The sequence below is a fragment of the Rhipicephalus microplus genome, chromosome 8, assembly GCF_043290135.1.
Source record: "Rhipicephalus microplus isolate Deutch F79 chromosome 8, USDA_Rmic, whole genome shotgun sequence".
Lineage (NCBI taxonomy): Eukaryota > Metazoa > Arthropoda > Arachnida > Ixodida > Ixodidae > Rhipicephalus > Rhipicephalus microplus.
Window position 1 is genome coordinate 8,430,762 of NC_134707.1, and position 18,306 is coordinate 8,449,067.

Below are 18,306 nucleotides of genomic sequence, written 5' to 3' on the forward strand. Positions count from 1 at the left end.
AAACAGGGTGGCTAGTTTTTCTAACACAATCTGTCCTCCATCTTTCAGCAGATCTGATGTTACCTGATCCTCACCAGCAGCTTTGCCTATTTGCATGCTCTCCAAAGCTTTTCTGACTTCTTCTATCATTACTGGTGGGTTGTCATCTGGGTTACTGCTAGTTCTTATAGTATTAAGGTCGTGGTTGTCTCCGCTACTGTAAAGATCTCTGTAAAACTCTTCCGCTATTTTAACTATCCTATCCATATTGGTAGTTACTTTGCCTTCTTTGTCCCTTAGTGCATACATCCGACTTTTGGCTATCCCAAGTTTCCTCTTCACTGCTTTGACGCTTCCTCCGTTTTTCAGAGCGTGTTCAATTCTCTCCATGTTATACCTTCTTACATCGCATACTTTACGTCTATTAATCAACTTCGAAAGCTCTGCCAGTTCTATTTTGTCTGTTGTACTTGACACTTTCATGATTTGACGCTTCTTAATTAGGTTCTTCATTTCCTGGGAAAGCTTGCCAGTGTCCTGTCTAACTACCCTGCCTCCGACTTCCACTGCGCACTCCGTAATGATACTCGTAAGATTATCATTCATTGTATCTACGCTAAGGTTGGTTTCCTCACTAAGAGCCGAGTACCTGTTCTGCAGCGACACTCTGAATTCCTGTACTTTCCCTCTCAGTGCTAGCTCATTGATTGGCTTCTTGCGTATCAGTTTCTGTCGTTCTTTCTTCAAGTCTAGGCGAATTCGAGACCGTACCATTCTATGGTCACTGCATCGTACTTTGCCAACCACTTCCACATCCTGCACGATTCCTGGGTGTACACTCATTATAAAGTCTATTTCGTTCTTATTTTCGCCATTAGGGCTCCTCTATGTCCACTTGCGGTTTTCTCGTTTTCGGTAGAAGGTATTCAAAATCCGTAAATTATTGCGTTCTGCGAATTCTACTAGTAGCTCTCCTCTGGCGTTTCTAGTACCGATGCCATAATCTCCTACTGCCTGGTCTCCAGCCTGCTTCTTCCCTACCTTTGCATTAATGTCGCCCATCACTATAGTATACTGTGTTTTTACCTTATTCATTGCCGATTCCACGTCTTCATATAAGCTTTCAACTGAAGCGTCATCATGGCTGGATTAGAGAAAGTAAATGGCGATAAAGTAAGTGCCCGTTGGCCTGGCAATGGCACCAGATATTTATCACATGTGCCGTTGCTATGGCAACTACCGTGGTCGGCGGCAATGCCGTCGTTCGCAGCCCGTTGAGTTCATACGCTTCTGGTTTAGTTCCTAGCATGCAGTAGCTGGGTTAGCTGAAATTAGCACAACGAATATTTTGAGGCTGGTCAGGTACTTTGGCGCAGTGTGGCATCATTTCGGGAAGTTTCATGGTTTTGGCGCAGCTTGGTGCATGAATAGAGAATTGTATCAAAGTGACGCAATTGACACAGCTGTTGCATCCCTGCATCTGGATCCACACCCGATTAGGCTAGTTGTAGATCCATTGCAAAGATAATATATTGAGGTACAGTATTGATTAATGAGTACAATGTTAATCAAGCAAATTAAGTTGCAAGCCACATTTATATTTTCAATTACAACATTCAAATGCACAGTTTTAAATACAAGGAAGCTATGAAAAATGTTATTTTAACAGATTTAACGGTGTTTAGACTTTGTGGATACACTTGGCTATCTCACTTTCCCCAAGACTGCCTTCTCTACATAGCGCTCCCATCAGCAAAAAAATCCGGTTTTCTCAGATGGTTTTAGCCATAGTGAGGGCTGTCTAAATGTGCGGCAAAGAGAGACACAGAACAAGTATTCGTGCGTTGGCACCAACTCTTTAGCTTGGGATTTATGTCATCGTGCACTCATCAAAGCGCTCTGCAGAACTGTGTCACGGTCATCTTCCGTTCCCAAGAACAGTAAATTTCATTCACGAAATCTACTGGTCTCTGGTCTCTGGCAGACCAGACCACGGGTCTCTGGCAGAGGCAAACATTACACGCACGAAACCCCGGCATCGCGAGTCAAACTTCTTCGATTTCACGAGGTGTTACATTAGTGTGCTTCATTGATTGTACAACTATGCAAACTGGCTCGCTATATATACTGTACAATAAACACTTTTCTATTAATTTGCACAGCTGTGTGCTGTCCCTTCTTGCTTGAGTACAAATGACACCACAACTAGAAGCTTTCATTGATGAAGATCTCTAGAGTAAACACACCATTTCCCTTTAAGTTGCTTTGTACCAATAATTAACAGCTGCCACCGACTGCATACGTACAAGAGCAGTGTTGGTACTTCATTTGTCTGACTGCAATTTACGTCCCCACTTGACACTTCCCCACTGAAACATTTCGTATGCCATTCCAATAATTCCATATGTTTCCGTAAGAGTCTCACAGAAAGCACATACACTCCGTAAGCTAACGTATAGAATTATTGGAACGGCATACAGAATATTTCCATACCGGCAGGGGCCAGGACATACCTGGACTGAACGAAAATCGGTTGCCCTAGCAAGGAGAGTAAGCCAACGCTTGGACACCATGTTCAGTGCAACACCCAGGCCAGCCAGGCAAGACCTCGCGGTGTCTGTGGGTAACAAGGCCAGGCAGTGAAGAAGATGGGCACCGTACTCGAGGTCAAAGGGCACGCCGTCCAAGTCAAGGGCTGAGAACAACTGCAACCTCCTTGCTATCACAGAGTACAGATCCCTGGAACAGAGAAAGCAATTTATAATTCAGAGAATAGAATATTGCTTGCTTTTTAATATATTAGAAGATTGTTCCTTCTCAACATGTTACACCTCAAAACGTTCCACGTCAAGGGATGATAGAAAACATGCCTCACGCTCATGTTAGTGTCTACAAGGTTTAGCCTAAACAAAACTGCTGTTCAACCTAGTTGAAACATATTCATCTCGAAGTAAAAGTACATCGTAATCAAAATGAATTGCTGTAAAATATAGTATACCCTATTTTTTCACCTAAAACTCGCATCCCCATCTTTAAATGGGCCCGTTAGTGTCTCTCATTTTTGTCCCTGTACGCCTGCACAAATCCTTCAAGAAGGTTTAACCATAGAAAAAACAAATTACGAATACAAAAGTGCCCCACTGCTTCTTTCAGTGACGTGTTCTCTCCACAGACAAATTAATTTGGATTTCGCTATGCGCATGGATAGCTCATCTTGGCAATGAAGTGAAGGCTAAGGAGGCATGAATGTAACAGGAAGTAACTCAAACTTTGGTATAACGAACAAGGATATAACAAAATATCTGTTATAACAAAGTAAATTAAGAATAGTCTTGCAATAGGTACAGTGTTAAGAATATACCTTTATAACGAATTTTCAACTTTAACAAACTTAATTTAGTGTAAGGTGCCACTTTGTTATAATGAGGTTTGAGCGTAGTAAGGCAGCTTATAGCTCATCTAAATTCCAGCTGCCGTATTGCTTCCTCGCAGCATTAACACGTCTAGAAAATCATGAAGTGCCTGATTTTTGAGATACCCATATGTGAACTTCATTTTGTGAGGTGTTTCCGTGGCAGCAAGGAAACCATGGCATGTCCTAGTTGGAACATACTCATCTCGAAGCACATCGTAATCACAATGAATTGCTGTAAAATATAGTATACCCTATTTTCTCACAAAGCAACCCCCAAACACCGCAGCTCTCAGCCATATTAGCACGTCTTGATGACCGGCTACTGTTCGAACCATCAATTACGGAGTGCCGAAACGTTCCAGCTTCCAACCAGAGAGCAACGAAGCCGTTGCCGAAGTTCCTGCGATCAACGGGACGTGCTAAATTGCTATGACATTCGTGTTCTTGAGTGTGTATGTAAGTTTTTTATTTTTTGAGAGCTTTTTGTTACTTTTTATTCTTCTATTTCTTAATTGACTACCTATTCTCCCTTACACATCCCTGGTGCGAGATAGTAAACTGAAAGTCTTCTGGTTAAACTCCCCGCGTTTCCCTTAACCTTTCTCTGTCTCTCTTGGCGGTTTCTGCCTTAAAGCTCATTGCTTTGCAAGTTCCCCAATAATCCTGTACCTGAAACTATTGCACCCGTTTTGTACCTATAAACCCCCTCACTCCATTGAGTCAGGAAAATGAAGTAATTAATCAATTGAAGAATCAAACCTACAAAGAAATGTTTATATTACTCCGTACTGCTGCACAGGAACAAGCGAAAAAAATAAAATGGAAGTGGTATTGCAATGCTCACACGCACAAATCTCCCCCCAAACCATAAGTGAGAAGAATGCGCCACGTCCTCAACGCTTCCAGGGCCAGGTTGAGGCAGTCCGTGGTCGGCAATTGGCTGGCACTGCAAGCATGAGAAAAAAAGAAAAGACAAGTGTGCAATGTTCACTTACATGTTCTCAAACCATACAACAGGTTCGACTATATTTCATGAAGCCTGCAAATGCTGTGGGAAGATGAAAGAGATCGCACATCACTGAGTGGAAAGAACGCCAGCTGCTTAGGGCCACAATGCATAAATTATTTGCACTGACTGTTATCTGCTGCGTCCACCACAACAAGCCAGAAAAATTGAAGAGCACTTGGTGCAGTTAAAGCATTTAAACTTTATGATATTGCAGTTGAGTCCTCAAGCAGCATGAGAACACGACAGACAAATCCGTGTATATTGAGCCCACATGTAACAAATTATTGTGCATATCAAACAATTGTAAAATTTCCCTGAAATTTCTTCTATATATGAAATACTACCTTAGATATCGAATTACCTATACATAGTACTATTTTGTGATCCCCTTTAAATTCAATATATGCAAGTTCAACCATAAGTGGTGATGAAATTTACCGAAAATCTGGAAACAACAACTTCAGTACTGAAAAGCGATCTCAAAGGTAATTTTTTAGTACACTGTAAAAACAGGAAGTGATTGCCAGAGCATAAATAGGTGATGGCCGCTGTGCATTTCTTGTTCTTCTTATTTTTTTTCACAAGCATGTCAGCCGATGCTGCTGCTTTTTATGACACTAGAAAAATTATTGTGGCCATAATTAAGCTGCGGCAAGCTTCTTGTGAAAGTGGGTGCAGAACAGCTGTGGCCGCTGATTTCTCGAGATTAAACAATCCATGCTAAAATAGTGGTCATCATTGGCAGGTTGAGTTTGATCGGGAACACGAAACTTTAAAATATTTTTCAAGTTTCTAAATGAATTTCGATGAAACATGTAGAGTTTATGTACATTTGTAAGCTGATTTCAAATATGATTATTTTTTCTAGTCTAATGTGCAGTTTTCAAAGCACAAAATATCTCAAGTGCCTTCTGGGCACCAAGATTCTTTCTGAATTGATAGAGTTATGAAGCAAAAAACATATCGCAATAATCTGGAATCAGAACCGCATGCCACAGAGCAAAAATGAATGTTCCAAGTCCATTCAAACAAAAAGCTACATTATGTCGAACATTTCCAATTCCGGATTATCGCGATATTCTAATTTATTTTGTAACTCAGTTCAGAGCAAATCTCCTTGCCTAAAGGCACACCATATTTTATATTTTTTAAACAACTAAATACAACTAAATTCAACAACTAAATTAGAGAAATACTTGCATGTTTGAAACCAGCACAGAAACCTACATCAACTGAGCAGGACTCATCAAAATCAATGAAGAAATACAAAAATGTTCACAGCAATGTCCTCCGTCAGCGATATCACTAAAATTTTGAGTTAAAAAGTGTGCTTAGGGCTTTATTTTTTTTTGCGTGACTAATTACGTTAGGCTTTCTACCTGTCACTTGCAATATTAAACTGGTATTAGTAGGTCCACTGCAACGAACATAAAATTAACAAACCGCATGCTCTGGCAAGAATGGTAGCAAAGGACACCCACCTCGGCTCTAAAGCCAAGTAAGCAGCCAAGCACTGTCCCAGTCTGTGCCTCTGCATCTGCGAGTGCACCGGGAAAGAATCACACGAGATCCAACACGCGCACGTTTGTGACACAGACATTAAATTAAAACTGAGACTGATTTCTGATTGGGGCATGCAGTTGCTTGACTAGCAGACCAGCAATCTACTTCGCAAGCACCATTTCCTGTTAATATGATCAAACATGACTTTACATCGCACATTTTAAGAAATAGTACAAAAGCCTGGTTTCATGACCGATACCACACAGAGGCCTCATCAGTAACGCCGCTGTATTTTGCCTGGTTAAGGCAATAACTAACTCACACCTCGATATAATGAATGCAAATATAACAAAATATTGGTTATAACGAAGTAAACGAAGACATTTTGAAATAGATGAAGTAGTGTTAGGAACGCCGCTGTATTTTGCCTCGTTAAGGCAATAACTAACTCACACCTCGATATAATGAATGCATATATAACAAAATATTGGTTATAATGAAGTAAACAAAGACATTTTGAAATAGATGAAGTAGTGTTAGGAATATGCCTTTATAACGAATTTGTGGATATAATGAACTCGATTTTGTCTAAGATGCAACTTCATTATAATGAGGTTTGAGTGTATTGTAATGAAATTATTTGAAAAACACTGCAATAAATTGCCTTATTTACAGTCACGTTTTGCCATCGGCAGGAGTTAAACTTCCGCAGGCAGAGCTGGCATTGTTGGTAGACAAGAGAATACTCAACAGATATCAGCAAAATGTGCTTGAACTCATTTTCTTTTTCAGACCTTAAAGGCAATATATGCAGACAGGGAAAAGCTTGTGGTTGCTAATGCTTTGTTCTAGAAACAATAAAGAAAGTTGCTATTAGCTTGTCACATTAATGCAGAAATTGCTTAAATGCACCTGAATTACCGTATTCACTCGCATAATAGGCGCACTTTCTTTTCCAGAAAACTGGCTCCAAGTTCGGGAATTTCCTAAAGTTTCATTTCCGTCGACCGTATAGACCATTGATAACGTACGTCGCCGATGTCACAAATATCCGCAATACAGCTGAAACAACCTTCTTCATGAGCTACACTAGCGCAAAACTCCTTAACCATGCAGTCTCGCATCTCTGAGAATCGAAGCATGCTACGTGGTTCGCATTCAAATTTCCCAAAATTAACACCGAAAGATCCGTGTTGCTTTCAAAAGCTTTCAAATTTGCAGACGGGATAAGAAGTGCGCTAATGACAACGCTTTACCTGACAGGAAACTCAATGCGCAATTTTATAAGGATGCGATCGCACGTTCCATGCAGAGCGCGCGCGGCCAGGCTAGCGGCTGGAGCCATGCCGGCGCCCAGTGCAAAGGCTACTCCGACACCCTAGCAAACGCCCTCCTTGCTCACTCGGCAAGTTTGCGGAGCTGGCACAGCATTGTGGCTGCATTTTTTTTCTCTCGCTTCATTTAATGTAAGAGGGCGTCGAATTGCAACCGCGCAAATACGGTACAGAACTACTGATAATAGCCAACTTCGGGGTGTGCCTATAAAGTGGGAAAACAAAATAATATGGTTTCTCGCGACGAAACAGGGGGTGCACCTATTATGCGAGTAAATACGGCATTTCATTGCAATGGTGGATCCCTGTTCGAATGCTAACACCCACCTACAACTAGAATAAGCTCCTTTCCTCTCCTGATGAGCCCCTTCACGGTGCAGCACAAAAATGTGCCTTAGGTTGTTGGCAATATTTTCAAGAATCTTCTTGGCTTATAGTTTGTCTTATTTAAATTTGTGCTTCCCGTGGATCCAATTGAAATTATAGTACTCGAAAAACGCCAAGCCTCACCAGCGTGTCTGCCAGTTCTTTTCCAGCAGCAGCAATCGTTCGAACCAACTCGAGAGCTGGCCACATTGGGTTCCCGTAGGCTTCTGCAATCTTGCCCTTGATGACAGCTGCAATAGAATCGGCAATTGCAGTATGAGTTATTACTCTAACAAAGTGCTTGATTGAGCTGGCTGGTGCTGCATGGTAGACGAAGAAAGTGCTTGACAGCGCAAACCGTCTACTGTAGGTTATTACTCATTGTATTAAAAACTAACACCAGGCTTTGATTAGAGCAATAGTAAAGATTTAAGATGGAATCATCTTTTAATTGCATTTCTCATCTGGGCAAATAAAAACACAAAATTTTTACATCTGATTCTTGCGTATTGATTGGCCGAGGTGAGAGATCAAGTCACTCGATGAAAAAGCTGTAACGTTTACTATGAGCAGCTGGAACTAACGTTTACTTCGAGCAGCTTAAGCTCAGTCCAAGACTAAAATCAATTAATCATCATAAGTTAGAAAGCAACATCCAGCTGGTAAATATGAGCTACCTTCAACTACACCTAGTACTTGAAGCATTTGATAACGTTTGCAAGCCCGAGTGCTTGGCATAACATGTTGGCATGTCGTTAATTCCTGAAGTTTATAAATAAAAAATAAATTAAATAAACCATGCAAGAGAGCAAGCAGGTCGTCTAAAATGTCTATAAAATGTGGTTTTTAATAAGTTATGGCATTCTGAAATCTCCAAGTGATATTCTGATCAACTTAGAAAGCTGATTCAAAATACTGGAGCCTACAACACAACAGGAAAATCTGTACTGTCACTCTTAAAGTGCTAACACTGTCATACTATAGTTTGCCCAAAGGCTTGTCTCGTGAACCAGATAGCACACAGCTGGTAGCCAGCTGATGACATACCCCAACTGTAAGTCCCTAGAGAAAACATTAAAAGCGTATATGACGAAGACAAAACAAATACAACAGGACTCGCACTTTCATATTCATCGTTTCGTGCTTTTAAAGTTTTCTCTAACAATGGAGCAATTCGCCCAAACCAAGGGTGCACTCGCAGCACGATTCTATTTATTTATTTTATGCTTTTCCCCACCAATTGCCGTTTGCGACGCTTCAACCAATCACAGACTCCTAATGGCAGCAATAAGCATAGAGTAAAAGAGGAATAGAACTATTCCACGATTGCTCCCCAAGGCATTGCTACAGCTCATTAGGCTTCAACCACTCATACCAAAGATGCACCCAAAGAAAAGAAACACTTGCTTAACAAAATGGACGTGCTGACATCACCATAGAAGTTAGACCATTAGTTAAGCCTCCCCAGCACATGACAATAGCTTTTCAAAAAGCAATATATACAGGTAATATTCACATTTTAAAATATGTACACTTAAAATGTGATTTTTTTTTACAGAATGACATCAAAGCAACAAAGAGGTAATTACGCTTGTGAGCGTTTATCGCCACCATGATCATCATGGTTAGAAAACGTCAGTGCCGGCGGCGACGCCTGGCGGGAAGCTTGGACGGCGGCGCGCAAAAAATAAGCTGGTCTTTTTTTGGCGTGGGGCGGTAGCACGGACGGTTGCCGCTAGCGGTGGGTCTGCCGTGGACGGCACCGTGGGCCGTCTGCAGTGGGCCCACGTGGTGAGTCAGGCGTTTGCGACACCGTTTTGTTTGTCATGTTGCTGAGTGTTGTTTAGTAGTGTATAAGGATTTCTTAGCGTGTTGATCACGATTGATGTTATAATGACTCGGCTGATGATATCGTCGTTCTAAGAGTAGTTGAATAAATGTGAATGTTGGCCTGGCTCATTACGATCGTGTCTGCTGTGTTCGTTCACTCCAAGAACGTGGCGCTCGCCATTGCGAGCCCCAACAACCACAATTCAATATATTTTCATTCATATTCAAGTATATAGTTATAATTATAATAAAAACAATAATGTAAGGCACTGTCAGCAGTACTCACCAGGAGAGTTCCAGTGCTCTGGTAAAAACTCTTCAAAGATAAGGTTCATCAGGTATGGGTGATTTAGGATCTGTACAAATGAAGGAGATATAAGTGCCAACATATGCTGTTAATACATGCTTAAAAGAGACATAAGATAGGGATACAGCCACAAGATTTTCACCTCATAATAACCTTATTCCTTCACGTAACAGCAACATCAGTAAACTGCTGGATTTTAATTGGCTATTCATTCTAAGTGCAATGTGTTAAAGGTTTGAATGTGCGATTATTTGAAGTTTCGAATTTTTTTCTAACAGTGCTCACTATTCGATTCACAATGAAGTTTTACTATTCAATGTTTGTTCCAAAAACAAATACAGTGAACATCCAGGAAGTGGCCATTTCAAATTTTTAAATGTTCACCTATTCACACTCTTACGTTACGGCAAAGCTACTTTTCAGGCTCTGCTACGGTCAAACTTTTTAAAGACAAATACAACATCCGATGACAGGCTAGCAGATGTGCGTAAGAATTTTTTCTTTCTGTCTAGCTATGCATGTCACCAGAGGACTCATATTTTTGTGCAAATAAAAATTATTATTATTATTAAAAATGACCTCTTCAAATTTTTTTTTCATATGCTTCACCTTCATCACATCTCCATATTGTGGCAAAGCTGCCTTCCAGTCTCTGCTATAGTTGAGAAAACGTTGGTTACAACATATACACATAATAGACGCAGCAGACGTGGGGGCTCAATGGATGCTGTTTTCAACCTTAAGTTTCGGCAGGAGGTTCACGAAACCAGATGACGTCAAAGATTTTTAGCAGTCAAAATTTCAGTTGTTCTCATATATTGACGTCTTTGAGGCAAATTGGCAACTACAGATTCGGAGAAAGCCCCCCCTTGTCCTTGGCATCGCTTGGGCTTCAACAGAAGTTTAAAGACGTGGAGATGTTGAGGAAATAGCATCCTCGCCTGTAACATGTGGCATGTAACATGCCGTTGGCAACAACACTTTGGCTGCACCAAATTAATGCACGTAAATAGGATTCGGCCACTGCATAGTATATTCTTGATAAGACAACTATGAACCACTGTCCCAGCTGTGCTTCAGCCAAAAGAAACACTTTCATGCTGTATCTCCGTAACGGTATGCTTTAGAATGCTCTCCAATTTTTTTTTCTGCAATTTCACTTTGAACTCTTTGAAAAACATTCTAGGGATATTCAAGAAATATTTTTAAAATGTTTGACTCGGTTTTAAAATGTTTGACTCGATTTAAAGTGTTTGATCCGACACTTTAATGCTTTAATTTGCTTTGCACCCAAAATTATGCTACTTGCACAGCTTTAAATAAAACAATACAAGTACACTATTGCACTACTGCCTCGTTACACTGATTGCTTTGCAAACTGCAACAATTCACCTCAAGACAATTCACAACAAATTGTTTTTTTTTTTTGCAGTAACTTCCATGTGCTTTTCATATTAGCCTCATCCTCTTTGATAAAGGCTCATAGTTGCGACCTCGTGCTTGAAGTGTATATTCCAGCAAAAAAACATATTCTAGCTCTAGTGAAAGATCTTTAGAAAAGGCACCGTCTGCAGCACCACGAATCACCTTTGTCGCAGCTTCCGTGGAGTGCCTTGCCAGCCTTGCCATAACGAGTAGAGCGGATGCAACACAGCTGGCTCCAGGCCGAAACATCTTGAGGACGTAATACAGTCGTTGCAAGAGGTCCATTCGCAGAAGCGCCTGCCAGTGAATACACGGACCATCACCATATCAGTTCCCGGGAGTCAATTTGCAGGACTTCTAATGCTGATCTTTCTTTTCGGGTCGGTATTATCCTGCTATCTCACAATCAGTGTGTTTTTCCTGCGTGTTAACCACACCGATGGCTCAAGAGATGACACCCCAAAGTGGAGGTGTACAGATCGTACAAAAACTTTGCCTTCAGTTGTGGCTTCACAGCATGATTATTTATGCTCACGATTACTGCACGGATCCTTAGGATCTATAACAATAATGACCCAAAGGTTTTTCCCACGCCAGCAATTGTTCTAATGACAGAGTAATGACTATACCATGCTCTTTTGCAGCACTGTGTCTGCAAAATTAAATGGGAGAAGGCAGGAGAGGGGGTACATTTTTCATGGATAGGTATGGGTCTTTCATTGGGTGTAAATATGCCCACACAAATTATTACTACAGGCTTAAAGCACATAATGAAAATATTACAACACATTCATTGAAGAAAAAAAAACATGTCAGGTAAGTAAGATAAACAGAAACTATCAAACAGAAAGATACCTAAGTGGGAGTCCTAATCATCGCTCGTTACATTCATCAAACAGAGTAAATGCTTAATTGCAAGATAAGCATAAAAAAATTTACCTACACTGTCCCACACATGCTTTTGTTTCATCATGTTAGTGTATAGAGTCTCAAATATTGCACTTGAAGAGTGCTCGACGGCAATGGAAAGCCGTCCTCTAGAACTGCTAATTTGAATTTCTAGAGGTGACAGAATCATTGTCAGCCACTGTGGGGAAAACCCTTGTGGAGAATTAGCTATGAAATTTCAAACTGGAATTTCAACCTTCATTTTTCCTTCTAAAAATAAAGCTATAATGTTGGAACCAAAGAGAGTAATTTAACTGATTCTCTATTTCACTTCATAGTGTCCCTTTAAATGTCACTCAAACATGCCTTCATTACCTGGACGAGGTCTATCTGTGACAAATCCACGTCCGAAATTTCGCTTGAGTTTACAAGTTCCGTGGCTGGCCGAAGAAAAAACGAACGATGACCGTGCCGCCAGAGGAATGCCCGGCGGAACAACGCCTGCAAAAAAGAAATCGCATGGGGCAGATTTCATACGATGTTAGACATCACTGGACAAACTTCAATGACAGTAGTGTGATGCAAACAGCTAAACATTGGGTTCCACGACCAATCATTTGTGTGCTATGTGGCCACTATGGCTTTTTTTTTTTTCCATTGTGACACTTGCGAAAACATAGGCGCACAGTTAACTGTTATTTCATTACTTATAGAGCTAGATGTTAAAGTATTGCAAGACGTGGAAGGCGCAGATTTCTCAGGAGAAACAGGCATTGCATACTTTACTGCCTCAAAAACTAAAAAGAGAGAGAAAAGATGCAGAACGAAATAATCAGAAACCCTTTATCATCTCAATACATTGTGACGAATACTTGACTAGCTTCCAAAGAGATTGACATAAGGTTATTAAATTTTTAGTGCAATTTACTGCCTTCAAGTTTTCGATGAGCAGTGTTCAGAGCAGCTATACAACACTGGGCGTTTGGTTTGCTTCGTTAAACTACACTAAACCCTTCGGAGAGCGCAACAAGGCCCACCTGTTCCGGCTGAGAAATCAGCAGTGCTTGGAGCACCGCCAATGCAGCGTCCACCGTTGCTCGGTCATCAAGCGCCGACCGTACGAGGGGCGCCAGTCCGGATTGCAGAAGCTGCGTCAGCAAGTCACCTCCTTCCAACCTTCCCATGTAATGACCGAGCCAGTGCTGGAAAAAGAAGTCCATAGTTCTTGCTCTCATGCATGGCTCATGACAACAGTCGATTATCAGCGAACTCCATTGGCTCAGGTGAATTGAACTTCGATGAAGCAATACAGCCGACATAGATAGAGTGCAAACAAGAGAATCTAACAGAGTCATGACGGAGCCCATTTATGAGTCCAAACTAGTCGCACTAGGAAGAACTCTAACCTTACAGCCTGTCCTACACTTTGAATAAAGAGAGAATCTATAAATGGTGTAAAAAATTTTCCAGCTTGAAACAACTTGAAATACCAAATTTCAGGTGACATCAGTATGAGGTTTTTCATCGTCTTTTTAGTGTTTGCCAGCTAGTGTTTGTCAATATCTCAAGTTACCTGCTAAAAAATCGTGTTCTGCAGTCGCAGGAGCGCACATTTGGCATAAAACTTTTGAAAAGCCTAAATTTTTCTGATTTGTACAATCCAGCCCCTACATATAATTTTGCAAAAAACCTTTTATTCTACTACCCAAAAATGCGAAGCCATTATGAAAAGTGTTATCCTTATACATTTGTTTTTTACCGCGGTTAAAATAGCCCTATGGTTTCGATACATGCACATTGTGCCAGCATGATCATCTAAGAGCCTTCCTTTTGGAGCATGTGGACCGGGCTCACACCCAGCCCCGGCTAGAAAATTTATTTCATTTCGTTATGAGATGTTTACATGCCCGAGGGACAGACAGGTGAACAGTTTACACGTTGAGTTGCCATAGATCTGCTTACGCATTAAAAAACAAGGGATTAAGTTTTATGAGCCATTAAATAGAGAGTATGATAGCTAAAGCTTTTGAATACAGGAAAAAAATTACACAAGAGCAATAGAAGATATTTACCTTTGTGAGCATACGCTCCAGCAGCTGGAGGGCCAACAGACGTTGCGAGCGCACCTGGCTTCGCAGGAGTCTCAGGATTTCTGCGGTGCTGTAGCCAGCCATCTGAAGATTCAATAAAGACTGTCACTATCCAGGCCATTGAGTGATCATTAGAACTTTAACATTGACGCTTTGCTTTGAATGCTTCATATAAGTTGGCGTTTTCAGAATGTGACTGTTATGAATTTTTGATGCATGCTTATTCGACTACCACTCTCGGTTATTCTGAAGAAAAAGAAAAAAAAAATTAGGGTGTGTATCGATTTATTTATTCATCTTTTTAAAAGTACCTTACAGGCCTTGCAGACGCATTGTGTAAGGGTCATCGATACAAGGTAAGAACTGGTTTAGCATCCAAAACAAAGCCAGCACACAAAAATAAAAACAATGTATAAGAACATCAAAAACAAAGGCAATTGCAGCAAAGTATGTCAAAGTACAATACTAGTCATATGTATGTCATATTAATAGGCAAGCTTGACACACAGTAACAGAAATACAACAGTGTGTGACTTCAACAGTATACTCTGTGACTTGCTTGCATAATAACATACTCAAATTAATATGTTGGCATAAATGAGCATGCAGATTCACAAAATAACGCAAGCACAACACCATAAAAGTGGATTCTTAAGAGAGGAACGTCCTAACGTTCATACTTAGACATATCTTCCAACAAAACAAACAGCATTGAAAATGAAACGAGGACTAAAACAAACACACAACAATAAGCTTTTTTTTTCTAAATCAAGCACCATTTTCAGCATTCTCTGTTTTTCCAGTCATGTACCAGCCTTGATGTCATTGATGACAGTTTTGATTACTTTAATGACATTTCATACAATGAGCCTGACCTCGGGATTATCGCCGTGGTGATGCAAGCCCCGGTGAACGGGCACTTCCTGGTCGGGAGCAACCAGCTCGCCGTCAAAGTCAAATCGCCCGACACACGGTGCGGCCGCATCCTGCGCGACAGAACGATCACACGTAAAACGAGAGACCGCCGAAAGAGTAGAAAATCCTGAATCCTCGTTATAATATTAATTAGGTAAAGCAGACATGCCCCGTTCCACATGCTAATGCAATTCAGATATATTGTGACTTATATCTCGACCTGTACTCCGCTTTGTGGCCAGCAGAAAGGGCTCTGAAAGCTGGAGACTTTTCCTGGTGCTTGCAATTGTAACCAAAACGTCGTACCACATACGAGAGGTACACACTTTCCAACAGAGCGTTACGAGATTTCTGACAATCTTATGTTGCTAAGAGTAATGTAATCATGACAGTTAAGGCGTCGTAGATACAAATTTATTTGCCTATGAACGTATGCAGTGGCAATTTTCTATGACCATAGGCCCCAGTGCAAAACACCGTATGACACACACTGGAAGCGCAACGGCACACAAATAATACTATGCGATTTGCTGTTCCTTCATGTCTACATGTGGTAGTTGTGCATAAAGTAATCATTTCGCTGGGATAATGAAGAACACGCCACCAATAAATGCAGAGAGCTAAAATTTTACCAGCCCACTTTCGGCATTGTGCCACCTAAGCATAGCTGCAAGGCTAAGTATTCTAGCCAATTAAAGAAGGTGCTGCATATGCATGGCTTGCCAAGTAATAGTTAACAGTTACTGGTGTTCACTGTCCAAAAAGCACGATACGATTATGAGAGACGCCGTGGTGGAGGACTTGGGAAATTTCGACCACCTGGGGTTTTTTGACGTGCACGTCCATCTAAAAGCACAAAGGGCATCTAGCATTTCACTTGCATGGAAATGAGGGCATAGCGGCCGGGATTTGATCCCGGCCAACGTTTGGCTAACTTGGATGGATGGATATCGTCATGCACTGCAGGCTTCCCTGCACAGGTCTGTGAATAGAGATTTCTCAGAACAGTTCAAAAAGTGAAAGATGTAAATAAAATCAAATACAAAACCTTTTCTTAAGGATTCTGAATATTAAACAGCATCATTTATGGTTATTTTAACATAGTAACATAATGCATTTGTAATGGTACGTATGAAAAATAAGAAGAAACGACAGTTTCGTTCTGCCAGGCAATCGAACTCTCAACTAGCCTGGGACAAGTATAAAAGTACAGCCAAAGAATACATGGCATTATTGGCATTGGCAAAGAGAAACTTTTTTTCAACCACACTACCCAACATGCTTCGGGACAACCCACGCCGCTTTTGGAAAATAATGAAACCGGATGATAAAACTACACTTTCTCTTTGTGACAATTCTGGATCCCCTATTGCCGATTGTGACGTTCCATCTGTCTTGAACTCTGCATTTTGTTCCGTTTTTACTAACGAAGCTAGCGGAGAACTTCCTGAATATCCGCATTTTGCTTTTCCGCAAATGCCGAAGATTGAGTTCAGCTCAGAGGGAATCGTTAATGTAATCAATCAATTAAAAAATTCTTCATCATGTGGTATAGATGGCATCAATGCCAAAATTCTTAAAAATACTAAGCATATCTCTGGTTCCATACTATCAATCATTTTCCAACAGTCGCTCGATACAGGTGAAGTCCCATTGGACTGGAGAATTGGGAAGGTCATTCCGGTCTTCAAGAAGGGCGATCGTTTATCTGCAGGTAACTACCGCCCCATCTCGCTCACTAGTGTTTGTTCTAAGATCATGGAGCATGTCATCTTCTCTCATGTTGCCAGCTTTTTATCATCTGCAAGTTTTTTTCACCCAAACCAGCATGGCTTTCGTAAAGGTCACTCCTGTGAGACCCAACTAACATTATTCCTGCATGACATCCATCTCCACATAGATCGTAACATCCCAGTTGATACACTGTTTCTTGATTTCGAAAAAGCATTTGACAAGGTGCCTCACTCTCGTCTCCTACTAAAAGTCTCGCGTCTAAGCCTTCACCAGTATGTTTTCAACTGGATCAAAGCATTCTTAACAAACCGCAAACAATTTGTGCATGTTAATAACCTTTCTTCCAACCTCTCCCCAGTTCTGTCTGGCGTGCCCCAAGGTACCGTCCTCGGGCCTCTCCTATTCTTGATATATATTAACGACATTCTACTTTCTGTTCAATCTAATATTCGTCTTTTTGCCGACGATTGTGTCCTTTACCGTCCAATACATAACTCTACCGATGTTTCTTCCCTACAGCATGACCTCTTACGCATTCAACAGTGGTGTAACACTTGGCTGATGTCTCTGAATACGAATAAAACATTGCTCATTTCTTTCCATCGTCGCAGAAACTACGCGCCGGCTACTTACACCATCAACAACTGTCCTATAGCTGCTACTAACTCAATCAAATATCTAGGTGTCCATCTTACGAGCGACCTATCATGGGGTGACCACATAGATCACATAGCTTACTCCGCTAACCGTGCCCTTGGTTACGTACGCCGCAACATTTTCATGGCACCACCTTCCGTTAAACTACTCGCTTATATCACCATTGTCAGACCTAAACTTGAATATGCATCTGCCGTCTTTGACCCCCACCAAACAAATCATATTAAAATTCTGGAATCTGTCCAGAACCGAGCAGCCAGATTCATTGCTTCAGATTACTCCCGTTACTCCAGCATCTCCAACCTAAAAAACCAGTTAAAGCTTCCTACCCTCGCTTTTCGTCGTCATATTGCACGTTTGTGCCTTTTTCACAAATTCTTTCATTCAGCCACACGTGACAACCAGCTCATCCAACCAGTCCATCGAGGCCATCGCAGAAGTCATCCAAACGCTGTAATTCCGCCACGTGCTCACACCACATCATTTCAACAGTCATTCTTTTTGCGCACCGCCCGAGACTGGAATGACCTTCCGGAAGAGGCGGCTGTCATCCGGGATTCTGCGCGCTTCAGGAATGCCATACAAGCAGCAGACTCAACTGCATCTTAACCTTTACTTTTGATACCGCCTTTCATCGCCCACCCCTCATGTAAAGTTCCATACGGAACCTTTGAGGATATAATAAATAAAAAAAAAAAATAAAAAATAAACAAAAACAGGCAGCATCTTTCCTAACACATAACTCTTCAGAAAGGATGTATGATTAGCTCTCATGATTCGTACGCATACAAAGCTCAGGAGATTAACATTTATTACTTTTGTGAACCAATTTTGAGTTTATTTCAATGCAGCTC

The 18,306-nt window shown here is 41.1% G+C and overlaps 1 protein-coding gene across 1 annotated transcript in view; it reads right to left on the reverse strand.

Moving 5' to 3' along the window:
• Positions 1–18,306, reverse strand: part of LOC119164067 (RNA polymerase II-associated protein 1) — a 57,365-nt gene that overhangs the window by 30,667 nt on the left and 8,392 nt on the right. The window contains exons 7-16 of the mRNA XM_037416175.2: positions 15,022–15,132; positions 14,129–14,230; positions 13,094–13,258; positions 12,432–12,557; positions 11,331–11,465; positions 9,723–9,792; positions 7,751–7,857; positions 5,885–5,940; positions 4,239–4,340; positions 2,493–2,718 (exon numbers count right to left, since the gene is read on the reverse strand). Of these exons, the coding sequence (XP_037272072.2) occupies positions 2,493–2,718; positions 4,239–4,340; positions 5,885–5,940; positions 7,751–7,857; positions 9,723–9,792; positions 11,331–11,465; positions 12,432–12,557; positions 13,094–13,258; positions 14,129–14,230; positions 15,022–15,132 (1,200 nt within the window). The remainder of the gene's footprint in view (positions 1–2,492; positions 2,719–4,238; positions 4,341–5,884; positions 5,941–7,750; positions 7,858–9,722; positions 9,793–11,330; positions 11,466–12,431; positions 12,558–13,093; positions 13,259–14,128; positions 14,231–15,021; positions 15,133–18,306) is intronic.